The 26,750-nt window shown below is 42.0% G+C and overlaps 1 protein-coding gene across 4 annotated transcripts in view; it reads right to left on the bottom strand.

Moving 5' to 3' along the window:
• Nucleotides 1-26,750, bottom strand: part of LOC127572977 (RNA exonuclease 1 homolog) — an 86,103-nt gene that overhangs the window by 10,478 nt on the left and 48,875 nt on the right. For all 4 annotated transcript variants that reach the window (XM_052020721.1, XM_052020722.1, XM_052020719.1 and 1 more), the window contains 5 exons: nucleotides 18,747-18,860; nucleotides 14,465-14,538; nucleotides 11,062-11,169; nucleotides 9,902-10,017; nucleotides 9,435-9,573 (listed from right to left, as the gene is read on the bottom strand). In XM_052020721.1, coding sequence (XP_051876681.1) covers nucleotides 9,435-9,573; nucleotides 9,902-10,017; nucleotides 11,062-11,169; nucleotides 14,465-14,538; nucleotides 18,747-18,860 — 551 coding nt within the window. The remainder of the gene's footprint in view (nucleotides 1-9,434; nucleotides 9,574-9,901; nucleotides 10,018-11,061; nucleotides 11,170-14,464; nucleotides 14,539-18,746; nucleotides 18,861-26,750) is intronic.

Below are 26,750 nucleotides of genomic sequence, written 5' to 3'. Positions count from 1 at the left end.
GTTGTGCTATCATGGACAAGATGTCAAAGATCAACACTTTAAGGAACCAAGATGATGTTTTGATTGCTAATTGTCACAAGAGAAGAAAAATCTCTTAATGTTTCAGGAGGGACTCAGGGACCAAAGGGCCGAGCTCCAGAGAACCTGCCGTATTTTTGCAGAAACAATGGGTTATTTGGGCCTGAGGGGAGACAGATCAGCAAGAAGAAGTTTGAGACCACAATCAAGATGCAAAAAACCCAAGAACGTCACAGAACTGTAATCTCAAATGTGTCCTGGTATTATGCTGTTATACTGTTTCTTTCAAAAAAAAAAGAGCCCAACACCACTCAATTGTTGAAGGATAGTACTTAAAGAAATTAGGAGGGCAAAAAGTCATGAAATATCCTCGGTGAGTAAGATTAAGGGGAATCCCAAGACATTCTCCAAGTCTATCAGGAGCCACAGGCTGGGAAAAAAGTGCGTGTTCCCTTTGGCACCAAAGGGATAATGTGTGTGTGAAGCCAGGCGATATGGACTAAGTTTAAATGTATACTTCTCGTCAGTATCATGGAGGGATTCATTGATAATGTGTTATGTCATGCCTTTAAGAAGGGCAGCATGGTTGACAGGCAACTACAGGACAGTTAACGATATGTCAATGGTAGGGAAATTGTTAGAAAAAGTGCTAAGGGACAGGATTTATGTACAACTGGAAAGTCTGGGACTGATAAGGGAAAGTCAGCATGGCTTCTTGTGGAGGAAATCCTGTCTCACTAATGTGATCGAGCTTTAGTTTTGAGGAGGTAAGCAAGAAAACTGATAAGGTAAGGCAGTAGACGTTGTATGACTTCAGCAAAAAAAATTGATGATGTCCAGAAAGTTAAGGCACTGAGGATCCAAGCCGAGTTGGCTAATTGGATCCAAATCCGGTTTTGTGATTGGAGGCAGCGAGTAGTGGTGGAAGGATGATTTTTTTTTTATTCATTGGAAGTCTGTGACTTGTGGTGATCAATGCTGGGACCCTTGGTGCTTTTGATGTACAGTAACGACCTGGATGCGAGTGCAGGATGTACGATTACTAAGTTTGCAGATGACATGAACATTATGGTATTGTGGATAGAAAGAAAGGTTGTCTAAGGCAAGATATGAATCAGATGTAAAAGTTGGGCAGAATGTCAGATGGAATTTAATTCTGACAAATGGGAAATGCTTTTTGGGAAGTTAAATAGGGGTAAGACATATACAGTAAATGGTAGGGCATTAAGGAATATTGATGAACAGAGACCTGGGGGTTCAAGTCTATAGATGCCCAGAAGTGGCAACACAGGGTGACAGGTTAATGAATGAGCACCCATTGGCAGGCCACTCACATTGGTCACTGACCAGAATCCTCATTGGCCATTGTTGTACTGAAGTTCCTAGTTCCCACCATAGCAGCTGAAGTGTGCTATCCACCTGTGCTTGTGTGAGAACATTGATATGGAACAAATAGTGTAAAAGCTGACTGCTTCAGAGGATGCAGTATTAAGACTATTACAATAATGCTGATACAATTATGGAAAATGCAGTGTCTACAGACAGAAGCAGGATCTGCTGATAACTGGAGTAGAGAAAGAGATTAGCACTGGGTCTTTGTGTTGCAATGCAAGGACAAGTATACTGATTTAGACATTAGTATGAAGAGACAAAGCCATATCACAGACTTTACAAGTTGTTCTCAAATCTATACTGCAAAGGGAGTCACAGTTGTTCTACCCAAAGAACTACAAAAGGACAATTCAATTAATTAGTATATGAGCATAGTTTACATAAAAGCAGTAACTTGCATCTTTGTCTATTAGTGCAGCATTAGCAAGGATCTAGAAGAGCTAGACAGCGTGTGCAAAATTTGCCTGGACTGCAGATAAGACCAGATATTTGCATAAACCAACGCAAGAATATCCTCATGTTAATGGGTAGCCATTCAAAGTGAATTGAAGTGCAGCATGTGGGGCCATGCATCACCACAAAATGCAATAAGAAAGTCTGGGAAATGCTGGAATCTGCAAGATGCAATACCACAACATTTTGAAGAGAATAATAAGACTGAGAAGATTCAGTTTTATGAAATGAAAATCATGTTTGACTGCTTCAAAGTTCTTTGAAGATGAAACTGGTCATACAGATGAAAGAAAACTGATGGATGTGGTGTACTTGTACATTTGGAATGTTTTCAATCACGTCCCACACAGGTGGTTAATCAATGAGGATAGAGGACTTGGAATTGGGGGATATATACTGACATGAATTGAGAATGATGAGGTTTAAAAGACATTTAGACAGGAAGTTGAATAGGAAAGCAGTTGAGGGATACAGGTCTAATGCAGGCAAATGGAATTAACATTACAGTTGGCATGAACGAATTGGGTCAAAAGGGCCTGTTCTGATGCTGTATTATATTATAATTATAATAAACAAATCCATCTCAGCTTGGCAGGCTGCAACTAGTGAGGTACCACAGGGATCAGTGCTTAGGCCCTAGCCATTCACAATAAATAAATGACGGGACCAAATATCATATTTCCAAGTTTGCTAATGATACGAATCTAGGCAGGATTGAAAGTCTGCAGAAGGACGCAAAAATGAATTCAAGTATAGACAAGCTAAGTGGGTGAGAACATGGCAAATGGAAAATAAAGCAGAAAAATTCAGGGTCATCCACTTTGGTGAACATAGCAAAACAGAATTTACTAAATGAGAGACTGGGTAGTTTTAATGTTCAATACCCTTTGACTTTCTTGCAGAAGTACAAGTCATGGTGGGGGGGGGGGTGGATGGTATGTTAGCCTTTATTATGAGAGGATTTGATTACAGGAGTAAGAAGTCTTAATGCAATTGTATGCAGTCTTGGTCAGATCATATCTGAAGGATTGTGCACAGTTCTGGTCTCCTTAACCAAAGAACAATGCATTTGCTTTTGAGGGAGTGCAAAGATTCCATAGACTGGTTCCACAAATGGTGGCTTTGCCATTTGATTGTGCAAAGGTCCTCCCCAGGTTGCAACAGGGTTCTGTTCTAAAGAACTGTTCATAACCGCAGCAGCCAACAAATACATAGCGCCAGTCTCCCAAATGCTTGACTTTATTGAAACTTACAAACCACTTTAAGACAGCTTGACAGGCCAAAAGGGGGGAGGTGGTTTCCCCTGACTGAGTCATCAAAGACCAGGGGACACAGTTTAAGAACAAGAGATCAGCTATTTGAGTGAGAAGAAATATTCACACAAAGCCTTTGGAATTCTCTACCCCAGAGGGCTCTGGAAGCTCAGTCATCAAGTTTATTTGAAACAGATCAATGAATTATAAAGGACTGGAAGTATTACTGAGGCAGAAATCAACCATTATCTTGACGAATAGTAGAGAAGGCTTGATAGCCATCTTCTGTTCTTATATTAGAGCAAAGAACAGGACAGTACAGGAACAAGCCCTTCAGCCCACAATGTTCTGCTGAATTAAACTAATTAAATGCCTGACTAAACTAACCCCTCCTGCCCATGGTGTCCATATCCCTCCATTCTCTGCACAATCACGTGCCTATTTAAGAGCTTCTTAAATGCCTCTATCGTATTTGCCTCCACTATCACCCGAGTGCGCATTCTAGGCACCCACCAGTGTAAAAAAAAACTTGCCCTGCATATCTCCTTTGAACTTACCCCCTCCAATCTTAAATGCAAGCCCCCAGTACTAGACATTTCAACTGTGGGTGAAAAAGATAGCAGCCGTCTACTCAATCTACGTCTCTCAATCTTATAAACTTCTATCAGGTCTCCCCCCTCAGCTGCTCCAGAGAAAACAACCCAAGTTTAGAACATAGAACAGTACAATGCAGTACAGACCCTTCAGTCCACAATGTTGTGCTGACCTGTATAAACCTTCTCCACAATCAATCTAACCCTTCCCTACTGTACAGCCCATAACTCTCCATTTTTCTTACATCCATGAGACTAAGTCTTTTTAAATATTCCTATTGTATCAGACACTACCACTGGCAGTGCATTCCAGGCACCCACCACTCTATGTAATAAAAACCTACCTCTGATATCGCCTCTAAACTTTCCTCCACTCACCTTAAACAGTTGTCCTCTGGTATTGGCTGTTGCCACCCTGGGAAAAAGGTGCTGGCTGTCCACTCTACCTATGCCCCTCAAATCTTATGCACCTCTATTAAGTCACCTCTCAGCCTGTCACTCTAAAGAGAAAAGCTCTAGCTCACTTAACCTTTCCTCATAAGACATGTTCTCTAATCCTAGTAAATCTCTGCACCCTCTCTAAAGCTTTCACGTCCTTTCTATAAAGAGGTGACCAGAACTGAACACAATATTTTCAGTGTCGTCTAACCAGAGTTTTATATAGCTGCAACGTCACCTCATGGCTCTCAAGCTCAATCCCTCAACTAATGAAGGCCAGCACACCATTCACCTTCTCAACCACCATATAACATGTGTGGCAACTTTGAGGGACCTTGGGGTCCATTGAGGGATCTATGGACTTGGACCCCAAGATCCTTCTGTTCCTCCACACTGCTAAGGATCCTGTCATTAACCTTGTACTCCACCTTCAATTTCGATCTTCCAAAGTGTATCGCTTCACTTTTCCAGACTGAACTCCATCTGCCACTTCTCTGCCCAACTCTGCATCCTGTCTATATTCCATTGTAACCTAGGACATCCTTCTACACTATCCACAACACCTCCAACCTTCGTGTCATCTGCAAACTTACTAACCCACCCCTCCACTTCCTCATGCAAGTCATTTATAAAAATGTCAAAGAGCAGGTGTCCCAGAACAGATCCCTGTGGACACACTAGTCATCAATCTGCAGGCAGAATATTCTCCTTCTACTACCACCCTTGCCTTCTGTGGGCAAGCCAAGTCCAAATCCACGCAGCCAAGTCTCCATGGATCCCATGTCTCAACCTTCTGCCATGGGGAGCCTGGTCAAACACCTTACTAAAATCCATATACACCACATCCACCACTCTACCTTCAAATAGTTTTGCCACCTCCTTGAAAAACTCAATTAGGCTCGTGAGGCATGACCTGCCCCTCACAAAGCCATGTCGACTATCCCTAATAAGATTATGCTTCTCCAAATGCCCGTAAATCCTGTCCCTAAGAATCCTCTCCAACAGTTTGCCCACCACTGATGCAAGACTCACCAGTCTACAATTCCCAGGATTATCCCTTTTACCTTTTTTGAACAACAGAACAATATTTGCCATCCTCCAATCCTCTGGTACCACTCCTGTGGCCAGGGAGGACACAAAGATCATCATCAATACCCCAGCAATCTCTTCCCTCATATATCCCGGAATTATTTATCCTAATGTTTTTTTTTCTAGAAGCTCCAACACTACCTCTTTCTTAACCTCGACATTAGCCGGTTCTATGCTGACCTCATATTCATCAAAGTCCTTCTCCCTGGTGAACACAGAAGCAAAGCATTAAGGACCTCCACTACCTCTAGGCACTTTATCCCTGAGCAGTCCTATCCTCACTGGTCATCCTCCTATTCTTCACGTACGTGTAGAACACATGGTTTTCCATAATCCTACTTGCCAAGGCATTCTCATGTCCCCTTCTAGCTCTCCTAAATTCCTTAAGCTCCTTCCTGGCTACCTTGCCTACTTTGAATCCTAAACCTTCCTTCTAATGCTTCCTTCTTCCTCTTGACTAAATGTTTCACCTCTTGTTAACCATGGTTACTTCACCCTTCCATCCTTTCCAAGTCTCCCTAGGACAAACCTATCCAGAACCCCATGCAAGTGGTCCCAAAACAACCTCCACATTCCTGCTGTGCATTTTCCCAAGAACATCTGTTCCCCACTTATGCTCCCACGTTCCTGCCTAATGCCATCTTAATTGGACCTGCCCAATTAAATACTTTCCCATATTGTCTGCTCCTATCCTTGTCCATGGCTATGCTAAAGGTCAGGGAGTTGTGGCCACCATCTCTGAAATGCTCACCCACAGAGGTCTGTCACCTGACCGGGTTCATTGCCTAGTATTAGATCCAGTATGGCCTCTCTTCTAGTCATCCTGTCCACATACTTTGTCAGGAATCTTTCCTGGACACATCTAATCTTTTGCACTAAGGAGGTGCCAATCAGTAAGAAAATTTAAACTTTATTTATACAGCACAGTAACATGCCCTTCGGGCCCAACGAGCCTATGCTACCCAATTACACCCATGTTAACCTACTGACCCATACATCTTTGGAATGTGGGAGGAAACCAGAGCACCCAGAGGAAACCCACACAGTCATGGCGAGAACATATAAACTCCTTACAGACAGCAGCGAGAATCGAACCCCGATTGCTGGTGCTGTAATAGCGTTGCGCTAACCACTACACTACTGTGCTGCCCTTTATATAAACTGCATTTATGCCCTATTAGGGAAGTTGAAGTCACCCATGACAACAACCCTGTTACTTTTGCACCTTTCCAAAATCTGTCTACTTCTCTGCTCCTCAATCTGGCTATGGGGGGGGGGGGGGGGGGCTATAGAGTGATTGCTCCCTTCCCTTTTCTGACTTCCACCCACACTGACTCAGTAAACAATCCCTGCACGACATCCTCCTTTTCTGCAGCTGTGACGCTATCCCTGATTAGCAATGCTACTCCACCCCCCACCCCTATACCTTTTGAAGCATCTAAACCCCAGAACCTCAAGCAGCCACTCCTGCCCTTGCGACAGCCAAGTCTCTGTAATGGTCACAACATCCTAATTCCATGTACTGATCCATACTCTAAGTTCATCACCCCTATTCTTAATACTTCTCGCATCAAAGTAAACACATTTTAACCCATCCAACTGACTGCATTTATGCCCTATCCACTACCTATCCTTCCTCAGTCTCTCTGCATGTTGCATCTACCTTTACACCAACTGCTCCATCATCTGACCTAACACTCTGGTTCCCATCCCCCTGCCAACCTAGTTTAAAGCCTCCCCAACACCCTAGCAAACCTGCCCACAAGGAAATTGGTCCCTCAAGTTCAGGTGCAACCAGTCCCTTTTGCACAGGTCATACCTTCCCCAAAAGAGATTACAATGATCCACAAATCTAAAAGCCTGCCCCAACTCTCCAGCCACACATTCATCTGCTGTATCATCCTATTCTTACCTTCACTGGCCTGTGGCACAGGCAGCAATCCAGAGATTACTACCCTTGAGCCCTGCTTCTTAGCTTCCTTCCCAGCTCCCTATATTCCCTCTTCAGGAAGTCATCCCCTATCCTACTTAAGTCATTAGTACCAATGCGTACCATGACTTCTGGCTGCTCGCCCTCCTCCTTAATCCGAGACATCTGACCCTGGCACCTGGGAGGCAACATGCCATTGGTGAGTCTCATTCTTGTCCACAGAATTTCTTATCTTTTCTCAGAACCAATGAATCCCCTATCACTATCACTCCCTTTTTCTCCCCCCTTCCTATTTGAGCCACAGAGCCAGGCTCCATGCCAGAGACCTGGCCCTTTGTCTAACCTCTCCTCATAGCACATGCCCTCTAATCCAGACAGCATCCTGGCAAACCTCTTCTGTACCCTCTCCAAAGCCTCCATATCCTTCCTTCAATGGGGAGACCAGAACTGAATGTACAAATCCCTGTGGACCTCCAGAGAGAACAAGTCCCATCAACCACAACCCTATTTTCGATGGACAAGCCAATTCTGAATCCAAACAGCCAAGTCACTCTGGATCACATGCACTTTGACATTCTGGATGAGCCTACATGAGGGACTTGTCAAATGCCTTACTAAAATCCACGTAGACAACATCCACAGCTCTACCTTCATCACTTACCTTTGTCACCTCCTCAAAAACTAAATCAAGTTAGTAAGACACAACTTGCCCTACACAAATATGCGCCCACTGCCCCTAATTAGGCCATAGTTTTCCCAATTGCTCATAAATCTTATCCCTAAGAATCCTCTCCAATAGCTTCCCTACCACTGACGTGAGACTCGCCAGTCTATAGTTTCCAGGATTATCCCTATTTCCTTTCTTCAATACCAGAACTACATTAGCTACTTGCCAGTCCTCGGGGACCAGGATGCTGCCTGGACATCGGGGCCTGAGTTACAAGGAGAGGGTGTGTAGACTAGGACTTCATTCCCTGGAACTGAGGAGATTCAGGGGTTACCTGATAGGAGGTATACAAGATGATGAGGGGCATACACTGGGTAAAAGGACAGTCTTTTTTTCCCCAGGGAGGTAGTGCCAAAACAAAAGAGGGCATAGGTTTAAGATCACAGGTGAGAGATTTAAAAGGGACATCAGGGGCAGCTTCTTCATGCAGAGGGTGGTGCATATTTGGAATGAGCTGCCAGAAATAGTGGTTGAGACAGGCACCGACAACATTTAAAAGCCATCTAGATAAGTACAAGATAGGAGAGGTTTAGAGGGCTATGGGCCAAACATGGACAGATGGGACTAGCTTGCTGGGCAACACAGTCAGCATGGATGAGTTGGGCCTAAGGGCCTGTTTTCATGCTGTGAGACTCTAAGCTAATGGATATTCTTATCCAGTTTTTGAAACACATTGTCTTCACTAAAGGGCTGTATTGCATGTGGGATGAATAGTCAAAATCAGTGGGGAATGAGATTGCTGTGCAAGCCAGTATAGACTTGATGGGCTGAATTACCTCCCATGTCACAATATAGATACTGCCTTGCAAGTTCAATCATTTCTATTTGTGTAGTTTGGGAAATAAAGTGTGATGGAATCAACAATTGTTTCACATCTTCATGCCTCAGTTTCTTAACGAGGCTGAACGGTCAGTACATGAAAGCAGAAGGAAAAAGGCAGAAAGGCATATCAAGTATACATCTAGGTACTCTCAGTATCAGCTCTCAGATGAGCCATTGATCAACACCTCACATGACTACTCTTTCTGGAGATGTGGGTCTGCATCTACTTAAAATCGAAGCTGGAAGAAAAGGCAGTTAAAATGGAGCAAATATCGCAATGTCACAAAAGGGAATCTCTTCCAATTACATGAGGTTTTTGTGTCAACATCACCAGCTTGTCAGAAGAGAGTACTGGACACTATTCCCTTTACTGCCCAAACAAAATTTTAATTTGCTTTCTCTAAAAAAAAAGTTACAATGTGGTATAATAAAATTTTCAGTGAACCTGGTGTGTACAAAGGGAGTGCAGAAACATGGTCCCAGTGAACCAGGTGTTAAACCACCAGGTTTTCAAATACATTTTAAAAAAATACTAGATAGATATTTGAAGTTTTACTGTATTCGCTATATTTAAAGCATCAGATAAACTGAGTAACAGAATTTCAGATAACCATTCAAAGTTAAACAAAAATCTAAAAAGATTGTGAAAGGGCATTGTGTACACAAATTTAGTTCTTTGATTTTGCTCCAGTGGAAGAATTCCCAGGAAGTTGCCTTACCTTGACTGCAAGCAAGTCTTTGTCCAAACTATGACCAATCAAAATAGCATCAGCACTGAGGATTCTCAGTAACGCTGTCTGAACATCACTAAGAGTTGTTTTTGCATTGATTAAGTCCTCTTGGGATACTCCAGAAAACCTATAAATTAAAATTGAGAGAATAATCCACATCTTGGATAGGATAGTAAAAACAGAAATGTTGGAAATACTCAGTAGGACAGGCAGCATCTGTGGAAAGATAAAGAAAATGTTTCACTTCAATGACCTTTCATTAGAAACTGATAAATTCATAAAAGTCATTAACTTGAAGCTGCATCCTCTGCTTCTCCATCCACATATACTGCCTAACCTGCTGAGCGTTTCTAGCACTTTATATTTTTGCAGATTTCCAATACCTGTAGTTCTTTGCTTTTGGATATATATCCCTGTTAAACCAGGGATATAAATAAATGGATAGAAATGCTTACCCGGTATTGTAATCAATTACTTCATTCTCTGGTTTAACAAACTCATCATAAACCACTTCAAGATTGGCATTGACTACACTGACACGAGCCAGCTCAGCCCCTTGTTTTGTGTAGCACTGTAAAAGAAAGTTTCAGTTCTTACATGGCAGAGAACAACCATCCCCAAGCAACCAAAGCAAAGTGTTGCACTGCACAGGAGGAGCCCCAGGTAGTGGATGCAAGCCCCTCATTCCCTCAGAATACAACAGATTTGCAACTGTAGCCCCACTGGTCAGACCAGAAATGGTTACAGTCTGTGACCCAGCAGTAGAATGTTCATGATCCAAGAAATAATTCTTATGTTCAACACAGAGGTTGACAGTATCTTTTTATATATATTATGGGAATCAAGGGACATGTTGATAGTGACAAGGTAAGAGATCAGCTATGATCTTACCTACTAGTAGAGCAAATTCAAGGGGGTCAAATGGTTTACTCCTGTTTCAATTTCTAAAGTTCTTTTTGATGTAAATACTCTATTAGGGCAAAGAGTAAACACATACCTGACCAATCAGGTACTTTTCAAGTAAATGACAGCTGAGGATGTAATTCAGGTACTGGGAGGTCAAGATACATCACTGGAATGGTTTGAGTCCAATCACAAACCTGTGCTGGGGCAAGGTACTATTACACAGAATGCAGAGAGTACAAGCATTCCTTTTAGCACAAATGGTTTATACTAGTGTCTCCTCCCAAACCTCTATGTCAGTATATCCACTCTTCCTTTATTTGATCACCCAAATTTCAGTCAATTAAATTGTTCAACTTTAATTTTTGAATTTAAATTTAAAAAAAACACTTCTTGGATTGGATTTAATTTGTTAAAATGTTGATATTCAATAACTTATTTCTCACCAACAAGTCATGAGAAATAACTGTTTCCAAATCCCATTTATTCCTTTTTGCTGTGTTTTGGGCCTAAAGACATCACAGGTGAAAACTGGAAGATGTGATGGTGGGCAGGACTTGGTACTAGTTGGAACACAGCCAGAACTTGGGATCCAGAGACATGAATGAAAATGGTGGTGGGGAGGGAGGCTGTCGACGGCAAGGTTCAGACTGATGAAACACAAATGATAGAAGTTTTTTTTCCCCCAAGACCTATATTTCTTTTTACTCACTACTTCAGAGTTTATTGCATAGATGCCAGGATTCCCATCAAGAGGCAGTAGTTTAAGATGAGTCTTCACAAACCCATCAAGATTCTCTTTCCGATTGTAGACATGCAACTAAAAGACACAACCAATAATTAAATACCAAACGTTCAGGGTGCATTTCACAAAAACAGCCCATCACATCATCCCAGAATCACAAAAAAGCTGGATCAGAGTGCATGAAGGCCAACCTCTGACTAACCAGCCATCATAGAAACTGCAAGCTTCTGTTGACTCTGTTCATCAGAAATGCACAAGGTATCAGAAGAAATCCTTTCTTAGAGTCAGAGCTGTACAATGCGGATACAGCCCTTTCAGCCCAACTCGTCCATGCTGACCATGATGCCCATCTGTGATAATCCTATTTGACCGCATTAGGCCCACATCTCTCTACCCCTCTCCTTAGTTGTTGTCCAAATGCCTTTTTAACATTGCAATTGCTTGTGTTTCTACCATCTCGTTCCATATAACCACCACCATCTATGGGAAACATTTGCCCTCAAGATCTCCGTTAAATTTCTCCCCCCCCCCCACCTTAAATCTATGGCCTTAGTTTTAGACTCCCCTACCCAAAAAACAAGATTTATTATCTACCCTATGTCCCTCAATCTCATAAACCTCTAAGATTATTACTCCAGCTTTCAACACTCCATTGAGAACAAACCCAGCCCTTCAAATCTCTCTTTGTAACTAAAGTCTCTGTACCAGGCAACATCTTGGTAAATACCTTCTACACTCTCTCCAATTCCACCACAATTTTAATATAGTGTGTGACTAGAACTGTACACAATACTCTGATGTTTTGTACAACCGCAACATGTCCCAACACCTATCCACGATGCCTTGGGCTGTGAAGGTAAGCATGCTAAGTGCTTTCTTCACTACCCTATCCACCTATATCATCATTTTCCAGGAACTGTGAACTTGCAACTCAAGGTTTCTCTGTACATTTACGCATTATGTCCTAAAATGCAATACCTCATAATTATCTGGGTTAAATTTCACCTGCCATCACTCTGCCCAACTTGCCAGCTAATCCATGTCCCTCTATTCTTAGGCAACCTTCCTCACTGTCTTAGACTCTACCAATTTGTCATCAACAAACTTACTAAGCTTGGCCGTGTGGATTCAGAATTGGCTTGCCTGTAGAAAGCAGAGGGTTGTGGTGGAGGGAGTGCATTCAGATTGGAGGGCTGTGACTAGTGGTGTCCCACAGGGATCGGTTCTGGGACCTCTACTTTTCATGATATTTATTAACAACTTAGAGGAGGGGGTGGAAGGGTGGGTTAGCAAGTTTGCAGATGACACAAAGATCGGTGGTGTTGTGGATAGTGTGGAGAACTATCGAAGATTGCAGAGGAATATTGATAGGATGCAGAGCTGGGCTGACAAGTGGCAGATGGAGTTCAATCCAGGAAGTGTGAGGTAGTACACTTTGGAAGGACAAACTCCAAGGCAGAGTACAAGGTAAATGGCAGGATTCTGGGCAGCGTAGAGGAGCAGAGGGATCTGGGGGTTCATATCCACAGATCACTGAAAGTTGCCTCACAGGTGGATAGGGTAGTTAAGAAAGTTTATGGGATGTTAGCTTTCATAAGTCGTGGGATCGAGTTTAAGAGCCGCGAAGTAATGACGCAGCTTTACAAAACTCTGGTTAGACCACACTTAGAGTACTGCGTCCAGTTCCGGTCACCTCATTATAGGAAGGATGTGGAGGTGTTGGAAAGGGTGCAGAGGAGATTTACCAGGATGCTGCCTGGATTAGAGAGTATGGATTATGAGGAGAGACTAAAGGACTGTTCTCATTGGAGAGGAGGAGGAGGAGGGGAGACATGATAGAGGTATACAACATATTAAGAGGAATAGATAGAGTGGACAGCCAGCGCCTCTTTCCCAGGGCACCAATGCTCAAAACAAGAGGACATGGCTTTAAGGTATTGGGTGGGAAGTTCAAGAGTGATATCAGAGGGAGGTTTTTCACCCAGAGTGGTTGGTGCATGAAATGCGCTGCCTGGGGTGGTGGAGGCAGATACATTGGACAAGTTCAAGAGATTGTTAGATGAGCATATGGAGGAATTTAAGATAGAGGGATATGTGGGGGGAAGGGGTTAGATAGTCTTAGGTGTGGTTTGAAGGGCGGCACAACATGGTGGGCCGAAGGGCCTGTATTGTGCCGTATTTTTCTATGGTTAATCAGACAATCTAAATCCTCATTTGAGTTATTTACAGAAATGACAAACAACAAAAAGGTTATAGCACCTCTCTGCAGTATACTGCTGGCTATAGACTTCTAGTCCGAGAAGGAACCTTCTACTGCTACCCTTTGCCTCCTATCACCAAGCCAGTTTTGAATCCAGTTTGCCAACATACTTCAATCTCATGTACATAAACCTTCTCGAACAGCCTACCATGCAGAAGCTTGTCAAAAGCTTACTAAAGTCCATGTACATATAACATGTATACACCCCACCTTCAAATTTTTAGTTACCTCCTCAAAAAGCTCCATTAGATTTGAGACAGGATTTGATCTGCACGAAACTATGCAGACTTCCACTAATCAGTCCCTGCCTTTCCAAGAGAACACAAATTCTGTCCCTTAGTTTTTTTTTCCCCAAAACCTTCCCTATCACTGAAGTAAAGCTTACTGGCTTGTAGTTTCCTGGTTTATCCCTACTGCTTTTTTTGAATAAGGGACAAAATTTGCTTTCTTCCACTCTTCTGGTATATCATCCGAGGCTAATAAAGCAGCAAAAATTGCCAGAGCCCCAGCAGTCTCCTCCCTTGCTCCTCCTCCTGGGATAGGTCCCGTCAGGCCCTGAGGATTTATCCTCCTTAATTCTTCAATAGCAATGACAAATAGATGGCCTTGTCATCAACAGTGGATGGGTCTTGGGAGTGAGGACACTGAATAAAAGGGAAGTAAGGTGGGAGAATCTTGGAACAGCACCATCTGGTGAGAATAAAGCAACAGATAGGTGAGACAGGAAGCAAGTTGGAAGATTTTGCAGAATGAAAGGAGCTGGATCTTGCAATGGGGAGGATACCAAATTGGAAACTTAGTCCTGGGTCAAACCAGCCATAAAAAGTGTTTACCTGAAGACACTGAGCCGTGAGCAGGAGAGAATCAGTGTGATTTTATGGTAGGGACTTGCTTCTGTCCACCCCATGTTTGAACTGTAAGATATTTCAGCTCATCCATGAGTGGTGATGGGAGTAGCTTCCTTCATGTAATCAGACTGCAAGTCTGGGAAGGCATTGTGCAGTCAAGTCTCATCAGCACACATTTCCTCAAGCTTAGAGACAGCAAATTAAGCTTTCAAAATGCTTTCTGGAGCTACCCTATAAAATCCTACCCTGTATGCAATTATACCTTAGCAACTTGACATCCAACAGATTCCAGCAACCCTTCACAGCAATTGTATCGGCATTCCCATGCATCAGACCCTGGAATAAAACATACATTGCAAGTTCAGAATGATTATGCATGAAGAACAACAGCTAGATAAAGCCCTTCTATTCATTCATGGGACACAGACAGCACTGGCATCTATTGCCCGTCTCTTATCCCGCAAATTGCAAAACTGTTTGTGGTCTTCAGAATCAGCGACATTAATGGATCTGCAGCCATTTAGAAGGCAGATCAGGTAAATACAACATTTCTTCTGAAGGTCATCAGAAAGCTGGATGGGTTTTAGGACAGTCTGGTAACTAGTTTTGCCATCACCAAAACCAGCTTTTTACTCCAACTTAAATTCCCCAGTAGGTGGTGGATCCAATTCCTATCTAGGCCCCTAGATACCAGCCTGTCCTGCTGTTACCACAGCAGCATATTGACTAATTAGGAATGCACTGGGGAGCACCAAACCAAAGTAAATTGAAGTTGAGATTTAAAGGGTCAAAAAGGATTGTAAAAATGCAGAACTTTGCCGAAAGACTGCAATAAGGTTAACGTCAAGATGTGAGAACATTTTAAAGGCAGTTCTCAATTTATAAATTGTTTGACCAACTGCAGTTGTAAGAAACTTTGGTTAGGCCACATTTGGAGTATTATGTGGATTTCTAGTTGCCACACTGTAGAAAGGAGGCTTTGTAGAGGGTGCAAAAAAAAAGGTTCACCAGGATGTTGCCTGGATTGGAGTGCATTAGGGCATTTCTCCCTCTCACCTTAAAGCTATACCCTCCAGTATTTGACATTTCCACCATAGGAAAAGATTTGACTGTCTACCCCATCTATGCTTCTCAATTTTAAACATTTCTTTCAGCTCACCTCTCAGCCTCTGATACTCTAGAGAAAACAATCTAAGTTTGTGCAACTTCTCCAAATACTCTAATCCAGGCAACATCCTGGTGAACCTCATCTGCACCCTCCCCAAAATCTCCATTTCCTTCCTGTAATGAGGCAAGCAGAACTGCACACAATATTCCAAAAGAGACCTAACCAAAAAGTTTTATTCAGCTGCATGATGACTTATAAACTGTTACACTCAATGCCCCAACCAATAAAGGCAAGTAACCTTGACTTGCAGGCCATCTGCCCCATTGGAGTATACTATATGCTTTCTTTACTACTTGTGTTGCCACTTTCAGGGAGCTATGGACTTGCATCCAAAAATCCTTCTGTACATGTGGAAATACTGTTCAATTGGATTCAAGTTGGTAAGAACAACAACTTGCCTATGTATAAATGATTGAATGTGAAAATTCAGTAATTGAGCCCAAGATTTACTGAAGTGGAACTACCTAGTCAGGCAGATTGTTAACCCTCATCTTCCAGCTTAAACCACTGCTGCCCAAGTGCAACTTGACAGAGTGTAACTTGATAATAGCAGTCAGAGGAACACTGCTTCTGGGATCTTTGGTTAAAGAGGTGGATTGTTTGTTCCTTTCATGAGATATATTTAAACTGACAAAGAAACAGCAGGTATTAAGAAGAATCTGCTTCAGAAAGAAAAAGAATTTTCCATCAAGATTAAAAGCAGTTTAGTTCAATCTGAAACCAGGGTCTTAAATATAAAAGCAAATAATGAAGACGTGCTGACCACAGGAGGGTGGAACAGAATGTTAAAAATTGTATAACAGTGGACAAATAATGGCTAACATTTACAGTTTGCAGCAAATACACAGGCACAAAAAAAGAAAAAGTGATCCAAATATGGTTACATCAGTTAAAGACAGTACAAGATCAAAAGGAAAAAGTTCATAACATTTATCAAAAACTGCAGTAAGCCTGAGGATTAGGAAAATTTTAGAACTCAAAAGGAGGCCAAGGTATAAGGAGAGGGGAAGTAGAACAGAAGAGTAGGAAAATGAGAAATGTGAACAGATTGCACATAATTTATAGATAAACAATAAAGGACATGCTATTTTGCCAATCATTTGCTTTTTGCATAAGACAGGAGAAATTGCATTGTGAAAAAAAGGGAGAACAAATATTATATATCAGTTTTCATGAAAGGCAAAATTCTGGAAAGAGTGATATCTGGTCTATAGTGAATGAGGAACTGATAGAAATTGCAGTTAAAAATAATATTGGCAAAATTAATGGGACAAATGACCTGCGAGCCAAGGTTAGGTAGTGATTATGAATGCACAGGTTGTCATCTTCCAAAACTCCACAGTCTATAACAATTCCCACAGAATGACAAGTAGCAAGTGTAATTACAGTACCTGAGGGAGAAAGGAGCTACCAACCTGACATCCTAGTAGGGTGGAGTCAACATGAATTATGAAACATGGATAAACAAAGGCCATGACAAGTGGGATACCACAAGGATTGGTGCCGGGGTCCAAGACAATTGGAGTTGTCAGGGGATCAAGTTTGATGATACAAGGATGGGTGCAGCAGAGGATGCAGGAAGACTTCAAGGAGATATGAATAGGCTCAGAGAACAGGCAATGACATAGCAAATGTAATATTTAAAAAAAGTGTTGAGAAAATGCAAAAGCCAAGAGTTTCTTAGATTCAAGAGTGCATGGGTTCAGTTGGACCTGGAAGTCCTTCAGCTTTCAATGATTCATGACATGCAGAACAACAAACAAGTAGGAAGGCAAATGACCGATCAACCTTTAATTGCAAGAGGAACTGAGTACTAGAGATGCCTTGCTCCAATTATACACTACACTTAGAATATTACATTCAGGACTGGTCTCCCTACCAAACTCCCTACTTTTGGTAGAGAGTGCAGCAAAGGTTCATGAGACAGATTCCCAAGATGGCATGTTCCTATATGTGGAAAGATTAAGCCTATACCACAAGACCACAGAAAATAGTAACAGGAATTGACGATTCAGCCACTCAAGTCTGCTCTGCCATTCAACACAATGGTGATTTTTCCAATTATCCTCAATTCCATTTTCCTACCCTCTGCAAATAACTCACGATTTCTTTGATTAAATACACCTTCACCTTGAATACATTCAAGAATTCAGTTTTCTGCAACCTTCTGGGGCAAGAAATTGCAAAGTCCTATAATCCTTTGGTTTAAAATAAAATCTTCCTCATCTCAGCCTTAAGTGAAGTCTCCCTTATTCTGAGACTATGATCTCGGGTACCAGTCTCTCCCATGAGAGATGCACATTTTCCCGCATTTAATTCATCAAGCCCCAAGAAGTTTGTGCTTTAATAAGATTGTTTCTCACCCTTCTAAGCCTTGATGAGTACAGTCACAATCTGTTCAACCTTTCCTCATGACACAATCCCTCCATACTTGGGATCATCCTATTGACCCCTTTCTAAACTGTCTCCAAAGACAAGATAGATGATGAGTTAATTTTCCCCTGGTTGGGGAGTCTAGAACCAGGGCTCAGTCTCAAAATAAGAGGGTCAGCCACTTAGGACAGTTATGAAAATTAATTTCTTCACCCAGAGGGTGGTGAATCTTTAACTGAGCCTTCATAACCCTCTTGGGTAGATAATTTCAAGGGAAAGATTGATAATTTTCAGATAATAAGGGAATAAAGTGTTCAATCAACTTTGAAAGACAAGCACAAAGAGCCAACTGTCACATACCTGCTTCTATTTCTTAAATGCTTATGAGGCAGTTTGAGAAAAGTCAAGAATTGAGTTTTAAAATTTTAAAACAAAATATCATTTTAAAAAAAAATCACTAAATGCAGGAATGAAACTCAATAATCTAAATGCTTCTCAAATTGGAGGAAATGTTAGTTATCAGCAGGAGAGTAAAGAAGCCTCTACAGGACACTGAGCTCCAACTCCAACAGTACAACACAACCAGTGGGGATAGAAGTGGAACCTGAAAGAATAAGTTACCTTACTGAAAGTCTTTGTGCTGTAATATTCCAGCTCTAACTTCCTAAATCTTATGGGGAAGTTGACATCAAACTGCAGCGTACATGAGACTAATGACAGAGTGGAACCAATCACTCAGCAGCTGGTGGCAATTCTCAATGTGCAGGAAGTTGCTTGCTGGTCACAAGATGAATAACTTACTCATGAATAGTAGCAAGTATCAGTAACTTCAGCAATAGTCTAAGCCGAATTTTGGCCAATATAACAGATATACTAGGTCTGAATTATTACGCAGTATTATCTCATATGCCTTAGTGTTTTTCTCCATTCTAGGTAAAGATTTGTGAAATGGATCACTTAGTGTACAGTTCATGTACATTATGGATTTTTATAAAACATTCACCTTGCCGTCTTATTAATCTTCCCCAATGGTGCACACATTCTTCCTTGGAGATGTAATTTCCTTCAGGTGTTACAGAGAATGATAACCCACAACGACAGCAAACCTGGATCAAAGCTTCAAAATGGTACAGAACAAGTTGAATGTTTTATACAAAGTGTTGCTTAATTTAAAGTCACCACTTACAGTGGCAAAGATACTTTTTTTAAAAAAAATCTTTTAGCAAAACTGTATATTACGTCAAGAGTCAAGCATACCAAAAGTAGTCACCAAAATGTGAGGAGACTGAAACAAAAATGAACAAAAAAGGCTTTGCAGAACAAAGTAAAGCAATCATACGTCAGGGCAGCGATGAAATTCCCCAGTTGATCATGTTAGGAACAAGCCTGTCTATTCACATCAACCCATGGAGTACTTGACTGGCATCGTTCCTGGGCTGGAACGTTAATCTTAAACCTCCCTCATTTAAATTTCATCTATTAACATTTAATAGGACTCGAATTTATGGTGGTTAAAGTTGACAAAGCAAAGACCTTTTCAGGAATTCGATAGACATACACACATCAGTACAAAAAAAAAGACCAACAGCAGCACTAAGAAAATTCTTCTAGAAGTCAACACTTATTAACATGACAAACCATTTAACATTAAAAGAATTTGATGCTTTTAAATACAATATTCAGAACTGATAAATTTTTGCCGGTTTACTCTATTACATTATTTGGAATTAGCACTGATCTTAAATTCCTCTAGAAACTAAATAGCTTGAGGCTGAAGCTGGCAGTTTTGAAGCAATACTTAACCAGAATCTCCAACAATACCTCATGGAAAACATGGAGCATTCAAAGCACTAATCATGGTCATCAAATACTGAAGGCTGGTCAAAAGACACCATCTCAAGCTTATTGCCAATGTAGCTTTCTTGAAAAGTTCAGTGATGAATTGAATCACCACCAGATCACCATTGAAGTTCAGTGATTTACCTAGGTAAATCCAAATCACTTACCATGTTACTTGTTATACCACTAAGATTTCATAGAATTTAATATCAGTAGTCATCACTCTGAAGTCAAAATGAAGTTGGTTAAACTCTATAGTTTGATCTCCTGTAGGTGGAAATAATCTGCAAAAACTTGTTACAAGTTTCACTCCATCTGTGTGCAGGGTCAAGTTCAAGGGCAACCCAGCTCCCAGTGAACTTTGTGGGGGAAAAACTGGCAAAATATAATTGTGTAAATTCTATTTGGATGAACATAGTTTTTCAAAATTCTGTGGGCATGGCTGATTTTGCACAAAAGGTGTTGTGAAATCACTGCAATCCAAATGAATAACCCATCCAAAAGATGCTTCAGTTAACATCTGGGAAAGAAACACAATCAGGCACATCTTCCATTGCCCTGAAGTCACTGGCTACCTATCCTGGTCCACACACACTATTCCAGCATAGCCCCAAGATACAGTTGTTCATGGTCAGCCTGGCTCCCAGCACAGCGCAGCCAACCAACTTCCTTCACACAACAGCTTTGACAATCAGGGAGGCATCAGACTCAAATTTACAGCTTAGTTATGTTCTTTGGTTATTTGACATTCACAGTAGCATACGGCACGGTAGCGTAGTGGTTAGCGCAACGCTATTACAGCGCCAGCGATCGGGGTTCGATTCCAGTCACTGTAAGGAGTTTGTACGTTCTCCCGTGTCTGCACGGGTTTCCTCCAGGTACTCCGGTTTCCTCCCACATTCTAAAGATGTACGGGTAGGTTAATTTGGGGGTTTAAAATGGGTGGCGCGGACTCGTTAGGCTGGAAGGGCCTGTGACCACACTGTAAATAAAATTTTTAAAACACTTTTTAAAAAAATCATTCAGCAACACACAGGGCTTGAAAAGAAAAAGTCAAAATCATACAGTCATCGAATCAGCACAGAAACAGATCCTGCAGCCCAATTTGTCCATAAAAACCAAGAGCTAGTCCCATTTGCCTGCATTTGACCATTATCCCTCTAAACCTTTCCTATTCATGTACCTGTCCAAATGTCAGTTAAACGCTGTAATTGTACCCACCTCTACCACTTCCTCTGGTAGCTCATTCCATGTACCCACCATCCTGGGTGGAAAAACTTGCCCCTTAGGTCACCTTTAAATCTTTCCCCTCCCAACTTAAACCTATGCCCCTCTAATTTTAGACATCAACCCCAGAAAAAGATTGACCAGCCACCTTATCTATGCCCCTCATGATTTATAAACCTCAATAAGGTCACCTCTCAGCCTCCTTTGCTCTGGGGAAAAACAGTCCCAGCTTACCCAGTCTCTCCTTATAACTCAAGCCCTCCAGTCCTGGTAACATCCTTGAACTTTTTCTGCACCCTCTAGCTTAATCACATCTTTTCTTTAGTATTTGCAGCCAGAACCTGCTCAGGTGTTAATGAACCTGGTCAGGTGTCAGATCTCAGTGGGTGAACATTTTGGTGATAGTGATCATAATTCTATTTCCTTTACGTTAGCACTGAAGAGGGATAGGAACAGATAGGCTAGAGAGGTGTTTACTTGGAGTAAAGGGAATTATGAGACTCTCAGGCAGGAAATTGGAAGATTAAATTGGGAACAGATGTTGTCTGGGAAAAGTACGGAAGATATGTGGAAAATATTCTGGGGATATTTGTGTGGAGCTCTGCATAGACATGTTCCGATGAGACAGGGGAGTCATGACGGGATAAAGGAACCGTGGTGTACAAAGGCTATAGTAAATCTAGTCAAAAGGAAAAGAAAAGCATATAAAAGGTACAGAGAGCTAGGTAATGTTAGAGATCTGGAGGAGTACAAAGCTAAAAGGAAGGAACTTAAGAAAGAGATTAGGAGAGCCAGAAGGGGACATGAGAAGGCCTTGGCAGGCAGGATTAAGGAAAACCCCAAGGCATTCTACAAGTATGTGAAGAGCAAGAGGATAAGATGCAAAAGAATAGGGCCTATCAAGTGCAGCAGTGGGAAAGTGTGTATGGATCCGGAAGAAATAGCAGAGGTACTTAATGAATAATTTACGTCAGTATTCACCACGGAAAAAGATCTGGGGGATTGTAATGGGGACTTGCAGCGGGCTGAAAAGCTTGAGCATGTAGATATTAGAAAAGAGGTGGTGCTGAAACTTTTGGAAAGCATCAAGTTAGATAAGTCACCGGGACCAGATGAGATGTACCCCAGGTTGCTGTGGGAGGCAAGGGAGGAGATTGCAGAGCCTCTAACGATGATCTTTGTGTCGTTTTTGGAGACTGGAGAGGTTCCGGAAGATTGGAGGGTTGCAGATGTTGTTCCCTTATTCAAAGAAGGGGAGTAGGGATAGCCCAGGAAACTATAGACTGGTGAGTCTTACCTCAGTGGTTGGTAAGCTGATGGAGAAGATCCTGAGAGGCAGGATTTATGAACATTTAGAGAGGTATAATATGATTAGGAATAGTCAGCATGGTTTGTCAAGGGCAGGTCCTGCCTTACGAGCCTGATTGAATTTTTTGAGGATGTGACTAAGCACATCAATGAAGGGAAGCAGTAGATGTAGTGTATATGGATTTCAGCAAGGCATTTGATAAGGTACCCCATGCAAGGCTTATGGAGAAGGTGAGGAGACATGAGATCCAAGGGGACATTGCAGTATGGATCCAGAACTGGCTGGCCCACAGAAGGTAAAAAGAGTAGTTGTTGAAGGGTCATATTCTGAGTGGAGGTTGGTGACCAGTTGGTGTACCTCAGGGATCTGTGCTGGGACCCTTACTAATTGTGATTTTTATAAACAACCTGGATGAGGAAGTGGAAGTGTGGGTTAGTAAGTTTGCAGATGACACGAAGGTTGGGGGTGTTGTGGATAGTTTGGAGGGCTGTCAGAGGTTACAGAGGGACATAGATAGGATGCAGAGTTGGGCTGAGAAGTGGCAGATGCAGTTCAACCCAGATAAGTGTGAAGTGGTTCATTTTGGTAGGTCAAATATGATGGCAGAGTATAGTTTTAATGGTAGGACTCTTGACAGTGTGGAGGATCAGAGGAATCTTGGGGTCCGAGTCCATAGGACGCTCAAAGTGGCTGTGCAGGTTGACTCTGTGGTTAAGGCGGCATATGGTGTATTGTCCTTCATCAATCAGGGAATTGAATTTAGGAGCCGTGAGGTATTGTTGCAGCTATATAGGTCCCTGGTCAGACCCCACTTGGAGTATTGTGCTCAGTTCTGGTTGCCTCACTACAGGAAAGATGTGGAAGCCATAGAGAGGGTGCAGAGGAGATTTACAAGGATGCTGCCTGGAATGCAGAGTATGCCTTATGAAAGCAGGTTGAGGGAACTCGGCCTTTTCTCCTTGGAGAGACGGAGGATGAGGGGGGACCTGATTGAGATGTATAAGATGATGAGAGGTATTGATAGGGTAGATAGTCAGAGGCTTTTCCCCAGGGCTGAATTGGTGGCCACAAGAGTACATAGGTTTAAGCTGCTGGGCAGTAGATATAGAGGAGATGTCAGAAGTAAGTTTTTTTACTCAGAGAGTGGTGAGTGTGTGGAATGGGCTGCCAGAAACGGTGGTGGTGGAGGCTGATACGATAGGGTCTTTCAAGAGACTGTTGGATAGGTACATGGAGCTGAGTAAAATAGAGGGCTATGGGTAAGCCTAGTAATTTCTAGGGTAGGGACATGTTCGGCACAGCTTTGTGGGCTGAACGGCCTGAATTGTGCTGTAATTGTTCTATGTTCTAGAACAGTACATTATATTCCAGATGCTGTCTCGCCAATGTCACAGCTGTCACATCTCAACTCTTGTACCGAATACCCCTTCTGATGAAGGAAAGCATGTCTTCTTCACCACCCTGTCTACTTATGTTGTCATTTTCAGGGAAAATATGCATTTGCACTCCCAGGTCTCTATCTTCTACAACACCCCCTGGTGCCATGTCATTTACTGTGCAAGTCTTCCCCTGGTTTAACTTTAAGATACATCACTTCTCACTTGAGAGAAATTCCACTTGCCATTCCATGGCCCACTTTCCCTGTTGATCTAGATCTTCTTGTAACCTTCGATAATCCTCTTCACTATATCACCAATTTTGGTGTCATCCACAAACTTTCTTATTATGTCATCTACATTCTCATCCAAATCATTGATGTTTTTAAGTGTAATTTTTGTTTTTAAAAAGTGCAGCCACACACTTAAAATGATTCAAAATAATTTAAATAATAAAATCATAACTAATCGCTCCAAGAAGCCAATGCTTATCATTTGTTTGAATGGGACAGGAAAACTACAGAAGCTCATGCCCATCGTCTTCCATGAGAATCCACAGGCAATTGCTGGAAAATCCCATAGCCAATTTAGGCTGACACCAGGGCTGGAAATCAGGATGTCTACAGGGAGATCCAAACAAGTCCTGACCTTAATGCTGATGTGGGGAGAATCTGCTCTTGTACATTTCACATATTGAAATAATAGTTTTCACATATTGAAATAATAGTTTTCACTTGGTTGTAATATAACAGGCAAGAGCAACCTGATGCAGTAATAAGTTCAATGCTTTGGTTTCTCAACTGCAACTCCAACATGTCCTTGTGTAATGTATTGACAGCAACATCTGCTGGGAAAGAAGTTTAACTATATTTGACAAAGAACCAAGGCTGTAAATGTACAAAAGAATTAATTGCAAAGATCAGAAGATTACTAAATATGATAGCTTGTATTCAAGATGGTATCTAACAAAATTGCATTAATACATTTTGGAGACAGAAAAAAAGAAAACAGGCCAAACCTGACACTGAGCAGCAGCAGTTGGGGTAAACAGATGATCAAAGAGCATGGTATAGCAAGAACAGGACCACAAGGAGGCCACTCAGCCCCTCAAAACTATTCTGCCTTCCAATGAGATCAATGTTTTACAGGCCAGCCTTTTTCCCTTTATTCATTAATACCTTCAACACAGCTGTATTAACCAATCACAGATGTAAAAATAGCAATTGATCAGCATCAACTGCTGTTCCAAATTTCTATAATACCATGTAAAAATGTTCTAATTTCACTCTTCAAAGACCTTGCTCTAATTATGTTCCTTTGGCCTATTATATCTTAAAGGGAAGAGGGGGATGTTTAAAAAGATGTGCAGGGCAAGTTTGTTTTTAAAAAAAAAAGTGGTAGATGCCTGGACCGGGCTGCCAGGGGTACTGGTGGAAGTAAATAGGGTAGTGTTTAAGAAGCTGTTGGACACATGAAGGGAACAAAGGGATATGGATCATGTACAGGAAGAAGAGATTTTGTTTAAATCAGCATGTTTGGAGCAGACACCATTGGCCAAAGGATCTGCTCCTGTGCTAAGGCTGATGGAGAACGAGGGGAATTTAAACATAAGAACAGTACAGCACAGGAATAGGCCCTGCAGCCCACAATGTTATACCAAGCTAATTAAACTAGTAATTAAAATGGTTAACTAAACTAATCCCTTCTGCCTAGACAATGTCCACATCCCTCCATTCTTTGCACATTCACATGCCTTCTAAGAGCCTTTTAAACACCTATCATATTTGCCTCCACTACCACCCCTGTCAGTGCATTCCAAGCCCCCACCCTTCTGTGTAAAAAAAAACTTGCCCCCTCTCACCTTAAATGCATGTCCTCTGGCATTAGATATTTCGACCCTGTCTACCAATGCCTCTCATAATTTTATAAACTTCAGTTTGGGAAAGTATTTACCAAGAGGTCTAATTTGCTAAAGGCAGAATCACAAACTATAGGGGCCAAGTGATAGGAAGACATCACCTGGTGTCAGAGCTGGATAATGGGAACAGGAGGGGTGTTGTAGGAGAATCCAGAATCAAAATAAGAGGATGGAGGTATTTAAGGAACAAAGCATTTGGAAAGCAGGGTCAAGAACAGGAGTTAAGAATAAGACAAGCAAGCTGATCTATACAAAAAGAGGAAAATGTAGCCAACTGGGGCAGGAGGAAGGCGACAGGTCTGAAAGCTCAGCTCAGGCACCAAGAAACATTTGTTTATGGGCCTTCCACTATAAAATTATATTGGAGACAAGAGACTGCAGATGCTGAAATCTGGAATTAAAAAAATCAATTGCTGGAAGAACTCTTGCAGGTCAAGCTGCATCTGTGGAGGCAAAGGGAAGGTCAACATTCCAGGTTGAGAACCTGCATCAGGACAGAGTCCAGGGGAAGATGGCCAATATATAGGTAGTGGTATATAGAAGCTTGTAGGTGGTAAGTGAGGTAAAACATATAGGGGAGGAGGGAGTAAGGGTAGAGGCAGAGGCTGGTAAGTCAAACTAGATAAGGGAAGAATGTTGGGCAGAGGACAGCAAAGGTGAACCAAAGGAGAAAGTACCTAGGTGGGTAGGTATGTGGATGATGGGCAGATGGAACCAGGTGGGGAAGAGTAACAAATCCAGGGAGCGAAAAGGAGAGAGAACTTTGGTGGACTGACCGGAATGGGAAAGTAACAATAGGGCCAGGGTACCAGAAAAAAAACAGGCTCCTCAAGTGGAATGAGACATTGTTCTTCTAGTTTGCCTTCTCCCGTCGAGGCCAAATGCAAAGGACAGACAGGTTGGTGTGGGAATAAGGGGAGGTGAAACAACATGTAACTGGAAACTCAAGATGCAGACGGACCTCTGCAAAGCAGTTGCCTGGTCTACGCTTGGTCTCGTCAATATAAAGGAAGCCACATTGCAAGCACCATATGCAATAGCCCAGATTGGAGGAGGCACACGTGAATTTCTGCCTCACCTGGATGAGATTAAAATAACAGAAATTAAATTCCTTGTTTTAACCATAGAACCATACAGCACAAAACAGGCCCTTCGGCCCACCATGTTGTGCCGTCCATCAAACCACCCTCACACTACCTAACCCCTTCCTCCCACATATCCCTCCATCTCACATTCCTCCATATGCCTATCCAACAAGCTCTTGAACCTGTCCAATGTATCTGCCTCCACCACCACCCCAGGCAGTGCATTCCATGCACCAACCACTCTCTGGGTGAA

Source organism: Pristis pectinata, chromosome 7 (genome assembly GCF_009764475.1).
Source record: "Pristis pectinata isolate sPriPec2 chromosome 7, sPriPec2.1.pri, whole genome shotgun sequence".
Lineage (NCBI taxonomy): Eukaryota > Metazoa > Chordata > Chondrichthyes > Rhinopristiformes > Pristidae > Pristis > Pristis pectinata.
This window is presented reverse-complemented; position numbering and strand designations above follow the sequence as displayed.